This window comes from Argopecten irradians, chromosome 3 (assembly GCF_041381155.1).
Source record: "Argopecten irradians isolate NY chromosome 3, Ai_NY, whole genome shotgun sequence".
Classification (NCBI taxonomy): Eukaryota; Metazoa; Mollusca; class Bivalvia; order Pectinida; family Pectinidae; genus Argopecten; species Argopecten irradians.
In genome coordinates, this window is record NC_091136.1 from 7,499,276 (window position 1) to 7,524,127 (window position 24,852).

General features: G+C 34.4%; 1 protein-coding gene across 2 annotated transcripts; it reads left to right on the forward strand.

The window, feature by feature from the left end:
• Positions 1-1,912: 1,912 nt before the first annotated feature.
• LOC138317451 (serine-rich adhesin for platelets-like) lies at positions 1,913-24,842 on the forward strand. Of its 2 annotated transcripts, XM_069259126.1 has the most exons (5): positions 1,913-2,387; positions 13,384-17,655; positions 18,081-18,189; positions 19,618-19,695; positions 22,823-24,842. In XM_069259126.1, the coding sequence occupies exons 1-5, from the start codon at positions 2,333-2,335 to the stop codon at positions 22,863-22,865; spliced, it is 4,557 nt and encodes a 1,518-aa protein (XP_069115227.1). In that variant the 5' UTR covers positions 1,913-2,332; the 3' UTR covers positions 22,866-24,842. The 2 variants fall into 2 exon arrangements, with proteins under 2 accessions (XP_069115227.1, XP_069115228.1); XM_069259127.1 differs by lacking the exon at positions 18,081-18,189 and having other exon boundaries at positions 22,823-24,841.
• The last annotated feature ends 10 nt before the right edge of the window (positions 24,843-24,852 follow it).

The window sequence follows — 24,852 nt, forward strand, 5'->3', positions numbered from 1 at the left end:
TAGACAAAAAAAATCAGGCAAAAGTTATTACAACTTTAAAAAGCCTTCTCGTAACATACAATGACGAAACAAGAGACAATATATATTGACAATATTAATAACATTAAATACATTTTTTTCTTTTATAAAACCAAAATCTTTTGCTGGACTTTATATATTGATGCACGTGTCTGAAAATACTTTGGATGATATGATCAGAATATAGCAAGCTACCGCGTAGTGAAATTTTTCAAATTTATATCAGCATTCAAGTAATTCTGCCATTCAAATATTTATTACATTGGGGAAAAATGATAGGCACTCTTACACTCATGACCACTGATACAATTTAGACTGTTGATGATGTTTGCACGAAACAAGTTTAACTGACTGCACCGATGTCTTAACTTTGCATGTACAACATTTGTATTCGTGTCACCAAAATTGTAGAAGGCTGGCTCTTTTTCAGCATAATTACATGACATACTTTTTTTTAAATTTGCTGATAAAGATACTGATCTAGACGCTTCATCCAAGTCATTCTACATACATGCAGAGAAGAATGTATAAAAGAAGATTTAGTTAGAGAAAGTCTTTGAAGAGGAATTCCATAATTGCTGTTAGTTCTTAAATCAAAGCGATATAAGCATTGAGCGATATTGAGTTTGCTATGAGCCGTACACCCACCAAATAAAATATAAGATATGAGCCGTACACCACCGAGATATTACATTGCTCCCATAACATAAATAGATGGGGCCAAGAAGAATTATTTTTCTTGTGAATCTACCCTTATATATCATAATAGAGTAATGTAGTACAAAAATATGTATTTATGGTCGATGGAAAGTTCTTTTCCAGCATTTGTTCGAGCGACAGGCGATTTACGTCGGTACCTCCCTTGGCGTGGTGACATGTTTACATCTGTCAATTTTTTTTGCGACACTTCTAGAAAACCATTTATATATCATTGTATGGCTGATATATTCGGAAACACGTGCACCAAACGTCAGTATCCAAAAACGTCTTAAAATGCAGATAAATGCAACAATCTTAGCTCTGTTCAAATCCTGATTTTCTCACTCTCGCTTCAGGGGGTACCTTGTTCCGGGTCATTACCACACGGTTTATATGGCACATGGCAAACAGTTCCATGCGGGTTAACATCTGACCTTAAGATGAATGGATAAAAATATTTTGTAATGAATTCAATATCGACCTCCACTGCATTTATTTGCAAGAAAACAAAAATGAGGTTTTGTTTTATCATATCATTTTATATGCACTTTTTATTTCGTAAGGAAAGAATGATTTTTGATAACTCCTTTGATTAGTTTTATGAGTGTTCTTTAACCCATAAATAATTTCGTGGTTTATTTAGAGCTCAAATTGTTGTGTTATATCTCCATAACATAAAAAATATATTCTTACTAAATAGTATGACGCAAGTTTAAAAGAAGAACTTTTGAATATATGCAAGGGTTTGCAATAAAAATCAATAACACATCAATCGTTTGATTTGTTTTTCTCGGTTATATTACACCCACGTAACTTTGTAAACAAGTAGAATTGAATAATTGCGTTTATTATTACGAAATGTTAAAATAAATTATGTTCCCTGGCCTTCAGTTCTACACAAACAACTGTATTACACAAACAATCATGTATTCGTCACTCTTACGTAAAATAAGCTAATACGAATATTTCAGAAAATATATCTAAAAGGTGAGATATTCTGAACAGCACAATACATTATAAATAACTGTGATGACAATCTTCTAAATGTGACGGTGCATTGAAGGAACGTCGGCGCATTGCATTGTGGGTTGTTCTCGCGACTCTGACAGATTTATGATCTTACTAGGTAAACATGACATTCGTTTATTAATTACAGCTATATAAAACAATGATACAGGTAAACGAATAGTTAGTGTTAATGTCCCGAACCCGACACATCTAGTCGCTACCTACCTGTACAACGAGAAAGGTTTCCGCTGTTCACATCACGTCATGAACGCTTTATAGACTGAAAAATACCAAAAATTTGATCCCTCGGAGAGAGAACTATTATTACCACTTACTACAAGTCGTTCGCATCACTTTAATGGACATAGGGACATTATCCGTTTAATTAAGAGAGAAACTTTTCAACACTAACGTTCACGAGATGTTTTAACAATTCAAAAAGGATTTTTTTCGCTTCTTTTCAAGAGACATTTTACCAGAAATCACCAAGGAACCTATTAGTTTAACAAGTGGACCAATACCTTACTTATATGTGAGTGACTTTAGAAAAGGTGGATACAGTTAAGGACACATTTTGGATTAAAACATAGAAATTACTTTCGACAATATGAAGGCTACAACAACATTGCGAATCTTTACAGTCTTTTTCGGACTATTTCTTAGTAAGTATTGTTTTTTTCTTCACATCTGTCTTAACCAAATGCCTGCTCTAAAGGTTAAATATTTTAATTCAGTTAAATTATACTTCGATTTTTATTATTGTTTTCTTTCTTATTACATTACATCGAACAACCTAAAGTCTGTACATGTTTGAAGTTTTTTTTAAATCCACAGAAACATGGCGTTTTAACGTTTTGCATTAATTTTGTAACTTTCGATGAACGAACTTTATGTTTAACTTAAGAAATATAGAAGTAAAGACTTAGAATAAGGTTTAGATACAAGTTAACGCATACTTATTTATTTTATTTATTTTTGAAAAGATTTATGCCAATGGATTTAACCGAAAACAAACGATCACCAGCTTACTTTCGAATGTGATTATTTCAAACGTATAATATGATTACTTCCACAGAAACTGGACTATGTAATTAAAGTAGAACTCCTGTCTTCATATTGAATTCGACAAAAATCAAATCAAACAACTCCATGCGAATTCTTATGCATTAGAGCCGAGATGTATTTGTTGGTTTTTTTTCAGTCTACTACACTGGTTGAAGTTTTCGGATTTATTGAAAACGTATTTTGTCTAAAATTTTGACCGCGGAGTGATTTATAAGGGTGTGACAAAGCCCTGTAAGCAAGATAAGCTTATTCCAATATCAAACTTATGATAAGTTTAAAAAGGTATCAATTGAAAATGTAGCACAATTTATATTGTCATTCTGTTGATGCGACTTCTATTGTTTTGGTTGGCACGTTCATACTATTCATATTGCAAAATCATAATAATGTTTTAACTATGTATGATAAACTTTGGATGTTAAGCGAAACAAACCAAAAGTTTCTATGTTTACAATTCTGGATCAACATTAATTTTTGCAGGTTTTCGTAGACACATTAAGAGGCGAGATCTTTCTATATATGTGCCGTTTTTACCCTGGGCTACGCAACTTGAAAGGCTGTTTTAATTGTACTGAAAAGTTTAGGCCTTAAATTAAGATTTTGGCAATGCGGTTTTGTGAAATCTAAAGCTCAGGAAATATTTATTAATTTATGTCTATCATCGAACAACAAATCGCATATCGAGTGTTTGCTCGTATATTCTATTAGTTAACCACATAATTTGTAGCTCTCTGTTTAATACTTTTTTGCCCTGGACATGAACATGTATTTTCATTTCCTTGTGTTAGTGACATCAGACTCTCGTGTTGACCTACTGTGGTTAAAGGTCGTTTAATGATGGTCGGTTTTAACACGTTTGTTTATGCCGCAATCTTTATAAATGAAGCACATATATTTTAAAACATTTAAAAACACCATCAAAAGACGACACAATTAATTCAATTAGGTTTACCAACTAATTATACATTTTTACAAGTGTAGGCAAATACAATATGGGTTGCAAAATCGTAAACATAATTACAAAGATGAGAAAGATCCTTCATACAATCTCAAACATTTGAAAGTGAAGAATTAAAGGTTGAGTTAATGTCTTTAAAACGATTGAGTACAATAAATGGACATGACATTTATGTCCATTTCATATAGATCTACAAAAGTATTCATGACTTGAAAAGTGTGTAGCTGTTTTATATTGTGATAAAAGTAAGTAAAGTCGATCAATTTTGGCATTAATATATGCATTGAATGTACATAATTTGACTCAATACAAAATAAGGTTAAGACTTTTTTTCTACATTAACAATCCATTCCAATATAATCGACAATAAATGGTCACTATGTACATGTATGTTCTAGGAAGGAAGGCAAACCGCCTTCATTATATTGAAATCGCATAATTATGTGCATAGACCTACCTATTGTGGTTTAAAAACAAAAACCGCGACATTTACAATGTCAGTATATAATTACGGTATGCATTAATTAGATTTCAGTGATTAAATGATGACTTAATTAGGCAATTACGTAAATTCCATTCCTGCATTCGCCGCATGCAAACTACGTAGGAACTTTGATGTTTATAAACAACAATACTAATTAGCTATTTTACACACCTTTCTCTCGGCGGCACTAAGGGTTATAGAAATGACCTTTTGGCGTTGTTTTGGAACGTCATCGAGCTACAGAGCATAAATATATGAAATAATATTATGAAAAAAAAAAGTTATTACGCATTTTATAACAGGATATTGTGCAGGGTTAATCGTCATTATGTTATCCTACGTGTACTAATTATAAAATCCTACTACTTTATTAAAGCAGTCCACTGGCATGTAAGGTGAATACATTAGATATCGTCAGACTACGTAACGTCAGTATACGTACACAGCGAGGCGTGACTGGCATACCTCTGACCTGTTTTGGGCGTGCAATATAAAATGCACTTGATTCATTCCCGGCTGATAAATGGGATATATTTTCAATCTGATGATTTTTCCAGGTCGTATCATAGATATCAACAGACAAAACTTTATACTGATTACGTCAAAGAAACGGTGAGACATGACAATTGTGTTTACTCCTCAACTTTCGGCTTTCGATCCCTAGCATGCCCGCCCCGCGACGGGCGGAAAACCTGAGGATTTGAGAACGTCGTCAATACAATAATCGGAAAAGTACGCACCTATTCTTGTGGATGATCGATATGGAGGATCGGCTACTTAACACGAATTTCTATATTGTCATCACGATCTCTGCCAATCAGTATCGATGACGTCACTACCCCTTCGTCTTGACGTCGTCTAAGGTCGAGACTGTTCGACGTTGTATTTGCCGTAATTGTTCCGTGTGGGACGGGATCATTGTATCGCATCTATAAAACAACAAACGATTGATATTGATAATAATGACAATATGATAAACAGCTTACTTACACTGACAAGCGACAATAAACGAGGACAATCGGGAAATCAATCAACCGTTTTAATTATTTCCTTGTTAGATTGTCTGACCTGGATCAGATTAATGTCATGATGAACTTCAAATTTTAGACTTTATAACAGTTTATATTTTCTTCTTATCTAATCAAATTTATCGTTTCTTAATTCAACAGGGTAAGCTGACAATGCTGGTCTTGTTTACTTTCTGTCATGGTCGATACTATTACCAATGGTCACTCATTGGCGTTCCCCTAATAAAACGGACGATAACTTTGTCATTTCCTTATCAATAGCGCGACTGGTCAGTAGCACTGGACACACCGATACAGCGGAATGGACATGCTCATTTGTAAAACAAATATATGAGTGTGTTTTGACGTTAATGGTGAAATCTGTGTACTTATAAACCCTAACGAACGGCAAGCTTAATGATTTAATGAGGTAGACCTATGTGTTTCTGCTGTGTCAAAATACGTCCAAAAGAATAATACTTGGGTTGATAGTCGATCTTGCATTATGTACGAGTCATGTTGATATAGGATTCAACCTGTTCAGATTGTCATAACATCAATTGCACGGCAACTCTGTTATCACTCCCCACAGACATCTCAAACAGACTGTTTTATAAGTATCGTACAATTTGTAACATACCTCGACATCAATATCATATAACCCATCACATATATCTACAATGTTTTAAATGTCACTATCCGGTATCGTAACGATTCCATGTCTATTATAATTACAATTATTTTACTATAAGCGTAGAAATTTACGCGAGGAAGAAATTTACGCTAACTATGTTAAAGTCGCTTGATCGCGAAAATTTCTTCCGCGCGTAATATTCTGTACGTGTAAAAACTTTGTTGTTAAATGGTTTAAAGTGTATCTATCGCAAAAATAACAATACTGTGAAAGTTTTATGCATGCGAATCGCGAAATTAAACACTCGCGAACATATCCACGTATACAGTAGTTTGTCACTGTGACTAGTAAACATCATTTCAAAAACTGATTTTTTAATTAAAGCGCTTTTACACAATACAAGTTATTCTGATTAACTATTCGGATATTTGTCATTTGTTACGAAATGCAATATTTTAAATGACTTATGTTCTTGAATCGTGTGAAGAGAAATTTGAGGTATACATGAATTGTCAGACTGTCATTACCTTTATATTAACTTTTGAGATGTGGTAGATTAGAGATTAACCTGGGGACATATGAAAGGCAAATATTACAATATCAAAATTTCCGGACATGCGCAAAGAAGCATATCTAAGCTTTGGAGGTGGTGGCTTTTGACTTTCGTTCGGACCGAATACAAGTTTGAAATACACTTTTGCATATTTAAATCTTTGTACTTCATAGTTTCTTGACTTGCAATTTTAGGAAAATTCATAACTTTTAAGGGCAATTACACCATATTATTTAGTCATTGTTTGTTTTATGGACCCTGGAAGATACGCATCATAAAGCTTTAATGAGTGCCAATTTGCTAGAGCATGACGTTCTATAGAATAAGAACGTTTACGCCTTTGTGTACACATGAATATGAGAAAAAAATGATATCTCTGACGACAATATTTTCTACTCTCGCGATATGTTAGTTGTATTAAGTAGCAATGTGTATTAGGGGCCGCGGTGGCCGAGTGGTTAAAATATCCCGACATATTATCACAAGCCCTCCACCTCTGGGATGCGGGTTCGAATCCAATGTGGGGCAGTTGCCAGGTACTGACCACTGGTCGGTGCTTTTTCTCAGGGTACTCCGGCTTTCCTTCACCAACAGACCTGGCTGTTAATAGGACGTTTCAATAATAAAACCAAAACCAGCAATGTATAACACCATGGTACGCGTGACGACTGTTGTCAGATTGCACAAACAAAATAACATAAAAACAACTATAACAATTTTTAACATATTTTATGAATATAAGACAATATATCCATAGAGGAAGAAATGGAAATAATCGTGCACATAATTATGATTTTTTTGTTTTAAAAACCGTGCTGAAGCGAACTATTTATGCAGCAATTAGATAAATTCTGAGAAACTTCCTTCACATGTCACCATAAAAGGAAAGTTCCTGATCACGTGACATACATCCTACCGTGTAGCTTGTACATATTATCATGTCACCTAACGCCTATTGGTCTTAGCCTCCCGCCAAATTTGACCATTGGTCGATGAACCATATCTGCGTTCCTGTGAAGCGTCGCCGAAGGGCAAACATTACCGATACAACACTATACTATTACAAGGCGTGTACGACAATGGCTAGCCTGCAGTATATACATGCAGTTACATACTAATATTAGTGCATATCACTTCGGCATGCATAGGCAGTAGAATAGTCAAACTTTTGTAAGGCCGACTGTTAAAGATGCTGCATCGCTAACAAATTCTCCTTTTTTCTCTATTAAAAGCACAAGAAGACGAAACATTTTTTTCCAGTGACAAAATATTTATTTAATATTATTACCACCATTGAGAAATTTGAGTTTCTAATTTTACTTTAAGACAAACATATTAAGAATAATTAATTGCGTCCCAAAAATAGCCTAGCAATCCTTATATGGAATGAAACGATACGTTATATTGTTGGTTGTGTTATAAGACTTATATCAACAATTCAACGTCAATTGTTGTTCAAATAACGATTGTCGTTTATGCTCTGATACGGTGGAGCATCTTTAATGAAATTGACGAAGAGTCAGTCGGGTTTTAGAAAAAATGTTTTAATACACATACCATTTCCACCGATGTTCACTGATGTAATTCCTTGTGTGCATATATCATTTAGTATTATCACGTGATCAGATGAAATGTCCTGATTGGTGGATGTTGCATGATATGTCGGTGAGGTAGCACTATCAAATATGTTAAAGTCCCGCTATCTCAAGAAGACCACTAATAGATATGTTATTTATACTCGGGAACACAGCAAAACCAATTCAAATATTTATCATGACTTAAAATAAATAGTTCTTATACTAGAATACTTGAAAATATAATTAAGTACACGTAAAAGTTCGGATATCAAGAACTATTGGACTATAATCAAGACAGACAAGTTCATTAAAATCTCAAAGTGATAATTTAAGTTATCATTCGACTGACGCAGTCTCTAAAACATATCGCCGGTTCTGATTATGTCAATTCTCAAAATTTATGATTAATTGATATGTGGATGACCACTATCCGGCTTTACACGACAGTAAAAAAAGAAAAAAGAAAAAAAAACAATTATCAGATGTAATCTCATTGATGACGTCATTGTGTAGTTGTGTACATTTTACTTTTGCCACTTGTAACGAAATCAACAATCAATGGTTGATTTGAATACAGACAAAAACTTTACACGACATCCATTTGCTCTATGATTGAAGTACTGCGCATGCCTTTCTTTTTTTCAGTTCCGCATTTACATTTCTAAAAATATCTGATTGGCCCATATTCAAATAAAATTGTGACGTTGATGCTTATTCATTGCAGATTACAAAAACTATTTCAGATATGTAAAAAGTGGTTTCAGAGAGACTGGTACGGTATGATTATAGGTTTCTTTACATATGTAAGATACAATTTTTTCTTGCATTCGTAATTACGAATACAAATGGACATGCTTCCTTATTCTTACAATTATGATACGTGTTTTCATATGTTAACATGGCTCAATGCTTTTATATTTTAACATGGGTCAGCATATCGTGGTTTCTATGAAAATAAAATATGTGGCATAACGAGCAAAAAGACAGCAATATCGAAAGGCGCTGAAACCATTTATAGATATATAGTTACAAAGTTATTACTTATTGTATCTAATTTTCTGTTTTGAACGCTCTATAAGTCATATTTATTTATCTTGGATGTAATTTTTTGTCATTTCAAAACTACACGACACACATAGAATGTATTACGTGAAATAGTTTTAAAGCAGATTTAATCATAATAGTAATATACAACAATCATGCATGTATCAGACATTCACAAACAGTACTGGTGTTGTCTTTTTGTGAGAGGATCATTCATACAGATGAAAGATGCTCCACCGCCGACAGAGCATAAATGATATCCATCATTTGAACAATAATTGGTGTTTAATTGTATATATATATATGTCTTATTAACACAAAAAATAATATATGATAATGTATTTCGCCTTTGGTGCATGCGCAACCAGTTCACTCAATATAGGATATAGAGACAAGGGATTTTTCAGGATGCAATTAATCATTTTTCATATTTTTAACTTGAGGTAAAATTAGAAGCTCAAACTTTTCAATGCTGGTAATGGTGTAAAGTAAGTAACTTTTGTAACTGAAGAAAAAATTCTAAATCGTCTGCTCCTGTTTATGCAAAAATACCATTTGCCAGCGGTGGAACATCTTCAAACAAACAATAGTATCATTATACATATCTAACTACCGATATCACCAATCCTGTTGATTTTGACATAGCGGGCTGACATCACCTTATTTCAAATAAGATAACATCAGAGGTATTCATCTGTACAACGACGCTGAGAGCCGTCATAACATGTAACGTCAAACTACAGACATATCCATCAATACTAAAGTATTGACGCACAGCCTGTTTATTTGCCTGCGGAGTGATTCATAAAGTGTGACAAAGCCCTGTAAACAAGAGAAGATTATCTCAATAATAAACTAATGATCAATTTAAAAAGTTATCAACAGAAAATGCAGAATGGTCGTTCTATTGATGCATTACATTTGTTAATAGGCTCACGCTTCTTCTATAACTTTGATTGAAAAGCTCGTAGTATACACATCGCAGAATAAATATCATGTTTTATCTAGATGAAATAAACGTTGGATATTATACAACATTTTATTATCTCGAAACAAAACAAAATATTCTGAGTCTTTGCAGTTCTGGTTCGACATCAATTATATCGCAGGTTTCAGTAGTCACTTTAAGAGATGATATCGTTATATTTTCGTCTTTTCGTGTTTTTTTTTTTTGTTTTTTTTTTTGTTGTTGTCTTTTTGCTAGCGACAACTTTAGAAATTTTATCACAAAGTTGTATCGTCTTTATTTGTTTAAGACCATTTTCGAGTTTTCTGCCTCATAAATATAAATGCATTATACATCACTTTTTTAAAACAGACGAAAGACAAATGTTACATTAAAACAATAAAGATTAAGCAATCTATTTCACAAATTATCATATTTCACTACTTTTGCCGAATTTACATTAAATTATCTCACACTTCATATTTTTTCAATCCTTTCATGTAATCAAAGTTTTACATACTTGATAAAACGATAAAACAAAGGTTGTCTATGTCAGCGACAACATTTAGCAGTGTGTAATTGGATGTATGAAGTTTTTCGTCTTGATATAAAAAATATGAATGTCTACTTTGTGTAGGAGGTTTCATTCTGTCACCGACGTTTGAGGCGTTACACGGTTCGACAGTTTCACCGGATGCTAGACGTTTTGTGTTCACAGTAAAAATACATCAAATTGTCATAAAAATTTGACAGGAAATCATAAAAAATGTATTTCTTGATGCTTAAAATACGTGGCACTTTTGGTGTGACTGTTTCCCTGTTTAATCTTAATATGTGCCTTAACTGGACAAGCATTTTGACAAGTTATTTTTTCTTTTTGGTAATCATTTGAAAACATTAGATTTGATGGATTAAGACGTGAATATCATCAAAATGGATAGACAAACGTGTATGACGCCATGTAAACATTATGTCGACTTAACATTCTTTTTTTATGTCTTTTTTATATTAAGATATTAAGATGGAAATATACCGGCAGAAATCACAATTACTAATAACACTGTCCAACGAAATTCTACAATTCTGCTTAATGGTCCAACCATATGTACTCATTTTACTGCACTGTAGATATAAATTAAATGGATTTTTGCAGTACTGCTCTTTCAGCTTTTATTATTACTTGTGAAGGTAAGCCCTAAATATTGTAAGAGTTGTTATTTTCTTAAAATGGCGGTACACTTTATTGGTAAATAAATATTTTAAAACTCGGATCTGATTATTGAGTGTGAAAATTACGGTACATATAACTTAAATCTAAAGATAGATACATATTGTAAATCATACATCACAAAACTATCATATGGTGCAACTTAAGCATCGAAATAGTGGAAATACCAAGATCATAATCACCAAACGAGTTGAATTTGTAGTCATTTCAATTCAGATGATTCATCATCCACCAGACAGACAAAGATAAGTGGTAAACGCCATTCATGGTAACAAAAATAACAAAAATGAAAAAAAGCACTGCATGTAAATGTCAGCATACTTGAACTGCACCATTTGATAAAACAGAAAGTTCAGTATTTCAGCGATGCATTTGACATTTACATACATTCATAGCAAAGCTTGTTTTAACATGAGGCATAGTTTCTTGTTTGACATTATACGTTTCGATGTTGTCCATTTTGTGTTTTAAGTCTATGACGTCATCATCAGGTCGTCCCAGTGACCTTTGCCAAGGTCAAATGGCTCTTTTGAATTCTAGGTTTTAGTCAGTGGTATGTTTTTTACCTTACATGTTGTGTTTTTTTTTTTTTTTTTTTGTTGTTTTTTTTAGATATGTTCATCCGTATCCCCGTAATTACACAATAATTCCTTATTATGTAAAAAATGAAAACAGAAATTACAACCTATGACACTTAGAATCTACACAAACATTAATGTCACTAACATTTAAACATAAAAAGAATGTAAAAAAAAAATGTTATGTCATTTCATGAAACAACTGTTTAAAGAAACGGCATTATTCTGTCTATATATATATCACAACGAATGGCGACAGTATGTGAAAATGCGAGACAAATCATTGCAACAGACACACACACTACATATTTGCAACTGTTATTCTTATACTAAGCGATGAATCTTAAGTTAAAAAGGCGATGGTGTTGGTTAATCTTTTGCAGTTGTTTTGTTTGTGATGTTATCTCCCCTTTGAATATGCAAATAGAACATAAAAAAATCATATTATTATTGATCAATTCTGTTTTGCTCTAGAACTTATCAAAACACTTAGAAGCGATTAAATTTGATAAAAAGTCAACAAAATTTATGCATGGTACCAAATCGTATTACTTGATATATATACAAACGTATTTATGCAAGAATCACCTCCAAAAAGTCCTGCTTCGGGAGAGTTTTCAGCTTCCCTTTTAAAGACGTTTGATGGTATACAAAGTAAAATATATTTCAACAATTTGCATAACTCTAAAGATTGTTTCTATTTGTTAATACTATTAATATATAAAAATTCTATAAAATTAAAAATAAATGTTTTGATTGAAAATTGTGTTCTATTATTACACTTACATTACTTTTTAAGTTTTTCAATGAATTTATACTTTTACCAAGGTTATATTTTGTAAATTGAATTTAATTAATTCAATCAATTACAACTTTGCATCATTTTTCATAACTCTTCAATATTAATACAAGTTTGCATCACGATGATTAATTTACAATTACAATTTGTTATACGTTTCATTTTCTTAAATATTTCTTGTTATTGGTCAACATCTGGGAAACATTTAAACAAGTTATCCTAAATGAACAATCTGTTCAACGGATTTTATTCATTAATTTCTGTGCCATAAGCTTCCGCAATATCATGTCTGAAAAGAGTCCCCAGCTGCAATAAATCATACAACCCTGAACAACATCTTATTTCCTCATATAGTTTACATCATCAATCATACGATGATCCAGAGTTTATTCTTTGTCGATTTCCTAAATCAGGACGACAACTAAATCACCTGTATAACATTATTGTAATTATATTATCCTTATTATGTGTCTTCGGAATTATTTCGTTTTAACCATGTTAAGTTTTGTTTGTTTATTTTACAATCAAAGTATACTTGCGAAAATACATCTCCGTGAAAAGATATTCATAAAATCTAGAATCTATATTTATATTTCGATTAAAAAACAATTTCATGAAAGTTAATCCCGAGAACTTATTTTGAAAAAAAACCCAGTTTAGTAGCCACAAAAGGAATGTGGATTACAACACTCTTTTTGCTATGTTGATTTGATAGATCATGATTTATGAAAATATACTTTTTTGAGATAGTTATTTGAGACAAGTTTCATTGCTGTTTTTTTTAGGTTTTCCTGCTGCATACTGCCAATGGGGATTCGGACTCGGTAAAGGCGGCGGCTGGGACTTTCTTTGGTCAAATATGGGCGATCTGGATAAATTTGACTTAAATAGGAACAGCGACGGAGCTATAAATAACGCCATCTCAAAGGTTATCTCTGATGCAGACAATAAATCGTTACGACGCCGCTACGGAAGGTTCGTTCAGTCAGTTGATAGCAGTGACGAGTCTGATAGCAGCAGTGAAGAAATATCAATGGGAGAAACATTGTATAGTGCATACCTAGACAGTAAACACAAGAGCAATTCAAATTACGAAAATAGGCTGTCAAGGACTAGAGGGAAACACGACAATGAAGGCGAGGAGGTTGTCAACACTGGTGAAACTGGAAGTGGAACGGGAGTAGCAAATAATGGTAATGCACGAGGGAAATCAAGGTCAGGGACATCGTTTTGGTCTGGATCAAGTGAAAAACGTTCAGGGGTAACGGGTGAAAATACTAGGAATACCGGAGTTAATAATTACGAAAAACGTAGTCCGCATAATCGCCAGGACCAGCAAGGTCGAGGTCGTTTGAGTCAAAACCGGGGCCAAGGTCAACAGAGATATCGTACATGGGCACATTATCAAAGGCAACAACAGATGCGTAACCAAGGAGAGGAAATCGAGCCCGAGGACGTTACACCAGGCAGTACCTATGGGCAAGGTCATGGTGGGATGGGTGATTATGAACCAGAGGAAGGCATACCACAGGGAGGTGGTCAAACACAAGGAGGGATAGGCGCCGATCACGAAGCTATAGAAGCTGAAGATAGGACGACTAAATCAAGCGTCTCAAATACACAGAAAACGACCACTACACAGGAATACGAGGCTGAAGATGTCACAACGGTAGCACCGGGTGGTTCGGTTACAAGTGGAAGGGTTACCGTGCGTGGACGTACTGCTGAGGTCGAAAACGAATTTGAAGGGAGAAAAACAACAACTACCAAAGCTCCAAAGAAAACAAGACCAGCATTAAATACATGGGAAAGTGGAATAAACACTAGCTCAGGAAATCAGAATCAAGCGGGTCAAGGTAGAAAAACACAAGACACTCACTTCCAGGGACGCTGGGTTGAAATTGGCGAGAAACCTTATCAACGACAAATAGATAACTCAAAAGCAAAGAGCGGATGGACGACATATGCTGGTTCTGTTGAACATGTAAATCAAGGAACGAAGCAAACAGAAACAAATCGTGAAAATCCGACAAATGAAAAGGAAGCTGTAACAAAACAGGAAAGTGTTCCTGATTCATTATCTAATGGCCAAACACATCCAAGGACAGGAAATCCAGATTCACAGCGAACGGAAGGGAATACTTTTGGTAGTGCTTGGCTTGACACTTCACCTCGATTTGGGGCTAATGCAATAAACCAAGATACGAATACTGAACAACAGTTAAATCAAGCTTCTTTGATTCGACAGGAATTTGAAGGAACACGAACTACTGCTCATGCAAAGCCATCCATCAATGCTAACCCTGCCCAAACACGACCGAAGGCGACAAATCGATTTACTCCTATGGCCCAACGACCAGCACAAACGCAACTATTTAATCCAAATGGACATACTCCGACCACAGTTAGGTCACAAGTGAGAGGGACGCAAGGAACAATACGACAACCATCACATACTGGAACACCGATGCAACGAAAAATGTCGTCCATAGCATCAAATGCAAATGTGTCTCCAAAACATACTGTACAAGAGACAGCCCCTGAAGGCTGGGTTGATCCACATCCCGTTGTGCCAAGAAATAGTGCGCCTGAATCCCCTAAGAAAAACATGCCTCCGACAAATGTACATGAAACAGCACCTGAGGGCTGGGTTGACCCAAAACCCTTAGTTCCAATGACAGTCACACCAAACTCGCGTAGGACAGATTTATCGCCAATAAATGTACATCAGACTGCCCCGGAGGATTGGATAGACCCGAAACCCGTAGTTCCAAAAATAGTCACACCTATACCATCAAGGACAAACACGTCGCCAACAAATGTGCATCAGACTGCTCCCGAAGGCTGGGTAGACCCACAACCCGTAGTGTCAGGGAGAATAACACCTAAGCCATCCAGGATAAATTTGCCTCCAAACACTGCTTATAAAACTACAACTGAAGGCTGGGTTGATCCAAAACCTGTTAATACACAAACAAGTAATACAGATCGAAATAAGCATGATTGGCAGAATGTACAAAGACATTTTGGACCGCAGCAACGATTTCCTACCCAGCCGAGTCACCTAAATAATGATAACAGGCAATTTCAACTTCCTAGACAACATAACCGTGTGATCAGCAAACAGGAAAGCAGAATATTCCGCCCAACTGTACAACAAGTTCCTTCAAAATCACCAATGCCGGAAAACACGGGAACAAATTTAACCAGAAGACGCAATTTTCAGACCATTCCAGAAAAGAAACCAGTCAATTCTATTCCACACCAGGAGAAACAACCTATTTTCAAAGACATAAATAGTGCAATTGCACATCAAACGGAAGAAAAAGGAAGTCATGCATATCCCCAATCTAGCTCAGGGAAACGTAAGAATGGGAATATCAATATAGAACGTCCATCGGCCGTAGATCATGTGACCGAAAAGCCAATGGTAGAAAACACCAAAGTCAGCAAAAAACCAATGTTACCTGAAACAGCTCATGTCACTATTGCAATGAAGATGGTGGTGTCTGATCCAACTGCAAAGAAAAGCAAAGGCAACCAAGGAGGAAGCAACCGTCAACGAGGGAATTTCGTCTTCATGCCGAAACCTATACTACGTGGACACAAAGCGAAAGGAAGCAGACAGACTAACGAAGCCAATAAGCCAGATACTCCAAATGTAAACCAACAGAAACATGAACCTATCGTGTTCGAAACTAGTACGTTTTCGGTCATCAAGCCCAAATCAAAGTCATCCAAACCTGTCCCAGCAATCATACGACCGAATAATGATAACAGACAATCATGGGGTAGCGATAACAATATCGACAAAGCAGCTGTTAAAACGTCTCCAGATAGAAATAGACACATGAAAAATATCAAAAACCTGATTGACCAACAACGTCCAGCGTCAGTGATAAAACACTTCATCGAAATGACGACAGAGAATGGATTAGGCGCTTCTGGTAGCCCGACTAATACCGACCTCATAACTAACATAGATCAGACATTGTCGTCGGATAACCCTCGAGTTCTTAATCTTCTCCGTGATATTGAAAGAACGAAACAGCAACCGACCCAAGACCAAGGTCAACAACAAAAAGGATTACCAAGAAATGACGTCATAGCAAAACTGTCGTCCACGGGTGTTTTAGGACAGCACCCTAATACAATTGACATGGCGCCTGGGCGTGGTAGTATTGTGGACGGGGTTGACGCAGAAGCACTTCTTAATAGCAACACAAATCTGCTAGGAGTAATCAGCAGCAGCAATCACAAGATATCTGAAGGAAATTCCATAATGGATAGTCAAAATCCAGAAAATACTAAAAGTAGAACTCCAATATTACGTCTGACAGGGCCAGTAAATGATATGCAGTTCCGTACACTAAACGTTAAAGTACGACGTGTTAACGGTGAACAAAGACCTGAAGAGGAGGCAGTAGGACTTGGAAAAGTTGTTCAGGGATCAAAAAGCAGTGTGAAAATAGTTTCTAAAACTCATCAAAGCAAGAATGTAAATGCTAACAGCGGAGCATATTCCAAAGACAATGTTAAAGAACGAAACATTAGTGGCGGACAGAAAACTGTGGCAAAGACAGTAACGAATAAAGCATCAGAGACAATATCGACCGATATAAACAATGTCCATATTGATAGTAATAGTGCCAGTAATAATAAACAAGCTACATCTAAACATGTAAAGACTTCAGTAAAGTCTAGCCCAGATAGTAGCCCTAACCTTACACAGAATAAGATAAGTTCAAATAGTAATACAAATGTAAACGCCAAAAGCAGCAGTGGAAGTCTAACGTCTGGAAAAAGTTCTCAGTCTAACAAGTATACACCTGGAACGGTAGAACGACGGCGCGCCACATCAAGGCAAAGTGCCTCAACATCAGGTCAAGGATCCGCCACAGCCGCACGAGTTCAAGCCCAGGCGCTACGTAGGTTACAACGACCCGGGGGTTTTGGTAGTCATTCGAGGAGCGGATCGGACACGGGTGAGGCGTGGAAGTCAACAGCTAGGAGCGAAGCAAGGGAACTTGCCTTAGAAAAAGAGGGACGTTGGAATTGTAAGTTTAAATTGCTTATGACGTGGTTTTGTCCTTTAGTATGCCATTTTAACAAATGTTTTAAAGCGCTGTACTAAAACCTATTATAACAATGTTTAACATGTTTTTAATTAGCTTGCGCTGTATTTTGCGTATTTGCTAAAACTCATACTGTAAAATCAGCTTTGCAGAATTGCTTCAATCGATCTTGAATTTTGCACAGCGCATTTATTACGTTCTGCACTTAGGCAAAATCTGGTATTTCCCCATCCTCACGCTTGTTCAGCTGAATTGGGATTCTTACAATTTTATTTGCTTGTATTTGAATTGATAAGTGCCAATTAATATTACGCGCTCATTGCATAAGTTGCTATAGACCTATGCCTAATATTAACAAGCTTTAACACGCATGCATCCCTTTAAAACTCACTCTCTCCCCTCGTCAGCGGTGAATATTACCACCATAGGCAGAAAGAGCAACATGTGTCCTGTGTATGACGTCACATATCAAGAGAACGCCGTCATCCTCTCTACAGGACACAACTCGTGTCAAATGTGAGTCATCAAGTGTAACTCTGTGTACCTTAGTGTGCTGACGCAGGCACAAAATGTGTTGTAAATGTAAGGTATCAAGTATAACCTACTGTAGCGTAGTGAATTGGTGTCGGGCACAACCAATAGCAAATGTCAGTTATCAGATATAACCTATGTAGCGTAGTGAACTGGTGCGGGACGTAACCAGTGTCAAATGTCAGTTATCAGATATAACCTACTGTAGCGTAGGGAACTGGTGCGGGACGCAACCAGTGTCAAATATCAGTTATCAGATATAACCTACTGTAGCGTAGTGAACTGGTGCGGGACGCATCCAGTGTCAAATGTCAGTTATCAAATGTAACCTACTGTAGCGTACTGAACTGGTGCGGGACGTAACCAGTGTAAAATGTCAGTTATCAGATATCCTATGTAGCGTAGTGAACCGGTGCGGGACACAACCAGTGTCAAATATCAGTTATCAAATGTAACCTACTGTAGCGTATGTAGTGAACTGGTGCGGGACGCAACCAGTGTCGAATGTCAGTTATCAAATGTAACCTACTGTGGCGTAGTAGTACATAGCACAAACCTGTGTCAAAAGTCTATAATCCAGTGAACTTAGCTTAGCTTAGTCTGTTAATGTATTGATACTTCGGTGAAAAGTGAGTACCAGGAATAAGCTAGGTAATTCAGTTTACTCCTTCGCCAAAAAATACTCAAACGTGCCAAAAGGGAGATGTACATGGTACATTAATTTAGCAAAACTGATACCGGATACAATAAAGTGTGATAGATATTTAGTGTAAGTATGTTCAGTCTAGTTATATTATTTCGACAAACTGTAGTCTGTTTATCTATGCTTTGATAGAATTATCTTACTCCAAATTAGCATATTACCAGAGCAGTCGTATTAATTTTTCAGGTCAAGTGTATTCAAAAAGAAGTAAAAGAAAAAAGTAAACCACCAGGGATAATTTTTTGCTTTGCTCTAATCGCAGCTTTTGCGTTACATGTGATTTTTTTCTGCTTACTATATATGCTACTACGCGGTTTTGCAGTCAATTCTTGTTTACTCTAAGAACGTTTTGTATTGATGGAACATATCTGAATTTATTTTAGCGTTAGTAAGAGAAGCTCGATCGGTTGAGCGTCAGACTAGTTATCCATAGGTCCCGAGTTCGATCCCTGGCAGAGGCAGGTAATAAATACATTGTAAATCCTGCACCCTGTTTCATGTCATATCAGCACCTTCGAAATAACGAGATCGACAGTTTTGAAATAACGATTTTGAGTTAGCGAGGGTCGACTGCATTACAGATATTTTGAATGATTTTTTTTTCAAAAAGCGTATATTGGGTAAACCTGCTGCTTTATTTGCGCGAAGTGATATTAAATTAAATCATAAATTTCTATATGTGCTAATACAACTACCCGTTTACAATATAGCGTTATCACGTGGCACAAAAGACAAGACAGCAGACCATATCAGACGCCGTTTGGTGTGATAGGACATTTCAATTCAAGGTAAGTCCTGACATCAGATACTGGCGAGGTGACGATAACTTGTGATTCCAATCTGATCCATTTGCTCCATGCAGGAAAGTTCACTTGTTATAGAACACTACCTAATACCATGATATCATTAATATCGCAAAAGATTTCGTTATAATTAGTCATCTGCATAAACTCATTTCTGTGCCTCTCTGTGGCTTTTGGGTAATTTTTCACAATTGTCTTCAACATATCTTTCGATACCTGAAAAAAGTTGAAGTATAACAAATTATTTTTTGATGAATACCACTTACATTTTATTGAATTGGTTGAGAATCGTTTCATGAATAAAAATAATTGTTATTCATCAAGAAACAAAGTAATATTCCACTTACTACATTTTATTACGTCCTGGCCAAGGTTCAAGATACCAATACAGGTGTATTTCAATCTGCCTCGAGACCTATTTACGTTTGCCCTCTTTAGGTATTCCCCGCTTACTTATTTCTTTTCAGACATAGGGCGCAACGTTCGAAGAAAATATATTCAAATACAACAAAGGACTAGATATGGTAAGGGTCATCTATGGCCCCCAAATCCGCTATTTTTCAAAGTCTGTTATTTTAAGATGTTATTCTTGCATTTCAAATATTAACTACATACCGGACATATTTGATAGTGCTATAAGGTAATAAAGCAGTTCTAGTTGCCATGGCAACCATTTTATTATGCATAAATTATGCAAAATGTGAAAATTTCATCAAAATTGGCATTTTTTATGCAGTTTTTCATCTAGTTAACATAGAGCGCATTCTAGAACAAACTTTATATTTCTCAAAATGATGTATTTTTCGAGTCTGCTAATTCTCTTAAAATATAAAGTTTGTTCTAGAATGCGCTCTATTGCTTTTAAAAGAAAAACTATCAAAATATGTGCCAAAATTGACAAAATTTTCAAATTTGCATAATTTATGCAAAGTTACCATGGTTATATAGCAAAAACATACTTTCTGTCAACAAAAACATCATTAAGTTTTAATCAGGGGTGTATTCAATATTTCAAACGCGGCAACTTAATTTCTAAATACTTAATTTAAAATTTGGTAGATTTAGGGGCCAAAAAGAGCCATTATCGTATCTAGTCCTTTATGCTCCGACAAGTACAATGAAGTAAAAAAATTGATTTGATATTTAAAAAAGATTTTCCCGCTAAACTTTAATATCCATTGTAAATTCTGTGTTTTTATCAATTAATTGAAATTTCCACACGTATTTTCATCATTAATCTTTAGATTTCACTGTGAAAAGATGTGAATTGTTCGATATCATTTGCATTTGAGGACTTAAAAAAAATCATCAATAGTAAAATTTTCTTAGCTTTTTGTAATGCATCATTATATAGAAATACCAGGCATAACTTAAAGTATTTTTTGAATATTAAAAATTGTTCAAGCATTGAATGTAAAAATGTAAAAAAAAAGTCACATCGACAAAAGAGCATGTCCTTGATAAAGGTCAGCATAGCCTCACATTAGGCAATACAACTGAATTAAACTGTAAAACCTAGATGTAAGTTTGTTGTTTGGGGATGTTTAATATAATAATTGTCAACGCGAATGACACTATTTCCGGAACAGCCGGTGAGATATACCATAAAACATGTGTAGCTCTGCCGCGCTGATGAGTACATTCATAACGTGTTCAACGTCAGTCATGATCCATTTCTGAACACAGATAATCACTTTCTCATTAGTGTATACACCACATGTCTCCGGTCCGGTGAAATATGATTCATGTTCATATCATGTGCGACTGGATTTCCCCTTAACGCCATGGTAACCTCTGTGTCCTGTCCGTCTGTAAAAACTAACACAGAATGCCTCGTTAATGACTTATTACATTAGTTCCCATTATGATATTAGAGAAAAAGTCCCACTGACAAATGATATCTCCCTGATAGGTCAGGAGTGGTAAAGCAGTTGCGCATAGCTATAGAACAGCTAGAACGGTTTGCTTTATTGAAGTCTGTAACATACCTTTGAAGTCTGCGGTTGTCTAGACCCGAAATACTAAGATGTCGCGAATAAAAGAAATACAAAAGAACACTAAAGAACATGTGCATAGTATGTGTTTGATGTCCGAGCAACTTTTAAGGTTGTTGCTTTTTGTTTTCAATTTATCTTTTTCAGTTGTTATCTATCTTTTCACATGCTTCTAAACAGTTATTTCCTCTTAAATTCGGCGTCAGGAGTCAATTTCATTTATCATTTAACGCATTTTGTAAATCTTCATTCTTTTTTATTATTTCCCTTTGAAACAACTTTGTTCATTTGTCAAATATAATTAAATCACTTTCAATGACAAATAGGGGTGGCATTTAGAAAACACAAATCATTCGTTACAAAAAAATAATAAAAAAAAAATTGCTAAACCAACGACGGGAACGTGCAAATGGTGATTTTGGTAATCTTTTAGATAAATTCAATATCGTTCGATATTACGATTTGTAATATAATTATGTATATGTATACCAAACATTTGAACCTTACACTTTTCAAATACTTCGTGGATCAATGTTTTAGTTCATAATATGTTGATTAGGTTTTAGAAATAGATTTTTTTTAAATGAAACATGTTGCTGTGTTGTAGTAGTGAGTTTGTATAGATATAATTTTGTATAGATATTAACTGTTCCTCGTGTATCGTGAGGGACAAGGTGAAGTCCCTTGTATCCGTAAGTAGATATATATGTACTAGATAATATTAATAGAGAGAGAAAAGTGTACATTTCTCTCAATGGCCTAGTGATAGGGTCAGTGCATATTGATATAAAAACAGGAAACATTTCATTTTTTTGTTTTTGGTTTTTATTTACGTCTCGTCGTGTATGGAAAATACATGAATACTACATTTAGAGGTTAGCGAAAGAAATATTTATCATAAGATTTTTTTTCATTTCGTCTTAAATGCCACTTCTTTAGATTATATGTTTGAATGTAACTTCTGCATATTATTTATTTTATCGAAAATGATACTTGACAAACCATCCATATGTATTTTAAAATCATCATTATATACTCTAAGTTTATGTCACCAGCAGATGTTATCATAGTCATGATCATGTTGTGCTAACGCTTTGAAACATTTTTGTTCATTTCAGGATTCGTTACGTTCCGGTGGTGACATATGTAAATGCTAGATGACGTCATAACCGTTCAAAAGTAAAAACACTAGGGGTCGCTCTTCACCTCGGTCAAATCATGGGGGAAAGTTGACACAAACGAGGTTATATCATCTGTGAATTGGGACAACGATTCAATACTATGTGCAAAGACATTTCCATGTGTTAATTTCGCCACAAAATTAAGTGAATTTCCAAATTGTGCTATGCAAACGCTTAATTATGAGCCTAATGTAGTCAGTGGTGAATTTGTGTGTAAAAGTTATTGATCATTATTTATTCCCGTTTTATTCCGTAATGACAATAATAGCTGAATTGATTATGAAAATGTTTCTGATGCCGTTACAGCTTACGTAATTTACTTTATATATTAAGTAAATTTGGTAGTAGAACATATGGGTGATCATTTGCATTAACACTTTTAGATGACGAAAATATTTCCTTTGTTAACTGAGTAATTTATAAGCTCCATGATAACGAAACCCTTTATTTGTTTGTTTTAACCAATTAAACTTTTCGTAATATCATATTTTTTGCCAAAGCCATGATGTCATCAAGTTACTTAAGATTATGTACATATGTCTCAATTTTGATCATCACGACACAAAAGTGTCTTCATATATAAGATAAAAAAACAAACGCTTTTGGCTTTTGTGACTTTGTTGTTAGAAAGCGAAACATTTTAATTTTTAACATATTGGAAAGATGTATGACCTTGGATTGTCGCAATATGATATCTTTGTTTTTCAACGTATTTTAAAGGTCAACATTACAAACGGTTCCAAATGCAACTGATAACGGAATCTATCTAATACAAAGTTAATATTTAAATTGAATTTAAAGATGTAAAACCAAGATGTGTTTTGCTCAAAGAATGTTTGAAATTAGTGAAGAAAATTATTATTGTATATTTTAGTGCTTTTGTTATTATGTGTATCCCGTAATGAAAGAAGGTTATGGAAGAGTTGGTAGTGAGAGTGAATATATCATTTTTGAGTGAGTTTAATTATTTCTGATAATTAAGAAAAGTCAGAACTCAATTCAAACATTTCCAATTAAATAACTTCATTACAAATATGCTGACTATTTAGTTCCTAAAATGAGTGATATTTAGTAACCAATGCATGTAACAAAAACATGATGATTGATTATGAATAAATTTCATAATTTGCTAGTTCATTTCACATAAATTTGACACTTTGTTTATAGTCTCTCTACACTTCATATTATGTTCCAATAATGTAAAAAACATCAAATGTTTGTATAGTACATAATTTATCAAAACGGAATTAGTTAATAAAGTGAAATGTAATGATACTGTAGTTTGTGCTATTTGATAAAGATCAAAGATTATATCCATCAATCAATATTAAAGAGGTGTGAATTATGGCCAAAAAAAGAAGTTGTCAAAATGGAAAAAGATTGATCAGATGTTATTTTAATAAAATCCAAAGTTAATTTTCATCAGTCGAAAATATCTGAGATATTGCGTCATTGATGTTTTAATATAAATAATATAAATGTCAATTTTGATTGATAGCCGAAGGTTTAATATTGTGTAAAACACTTAGAGCCGATATTTATATGATTGAAATGATTGAAGAAGAAATATAAAAGGTAGCAATTATAAAAAATATTGTTAAAAATATAGTAATTATTCGATCTTAATATCTTAAATAATGCTTATTACTTTTGCAAAAAAATATTTAAAAAAACAATGCAATAAATGAACAACGTACTAAATCAGTGAAGTAAATGAAATTTACATTCTATAAATGGAGGAAGAGGAAAGATAAAAGGAACTATTTACATAAATATCGGCGGTAAAGCTATATTGATCATGCGATCAATTATAAATAACTAATAAAATGTTAGGATACAGTGAATTGATGCTGGATTTTTGGATAATATTAACCATGCGTGTACACACATGTATGTAGCACAAGATTTGTACATTTCGAGGAAGATATTTAAAAGCCGGTTCTCCTTGTGATTGCAAAAAAACAATA

Excerpts from the sequence above, each read along its gene's own strand:
- LOC138317451 (XM_069259126.1), top strand. The coding sequence starts at position 2,333 with ATGAAGGCTACAACAACATTGCGAATCTTTACAGTCTTTTTCGGACTA. Across the intron at positions 2,388-13,383 it reads CTTTTTCGGACTATTTCTTA|GTTTTCCTGCTGCATACTGC; the intron begins GTAAGTATTGTT and ends TGTTTTTTTTAG. Across the intron at positions 18,190-19,617 it reads GGACACAACTCGTGTCAAAT|CGTTATCACGTGGCACAAAA; the intron begins GTGAGTCATCAA and ends TTTACAATATAG.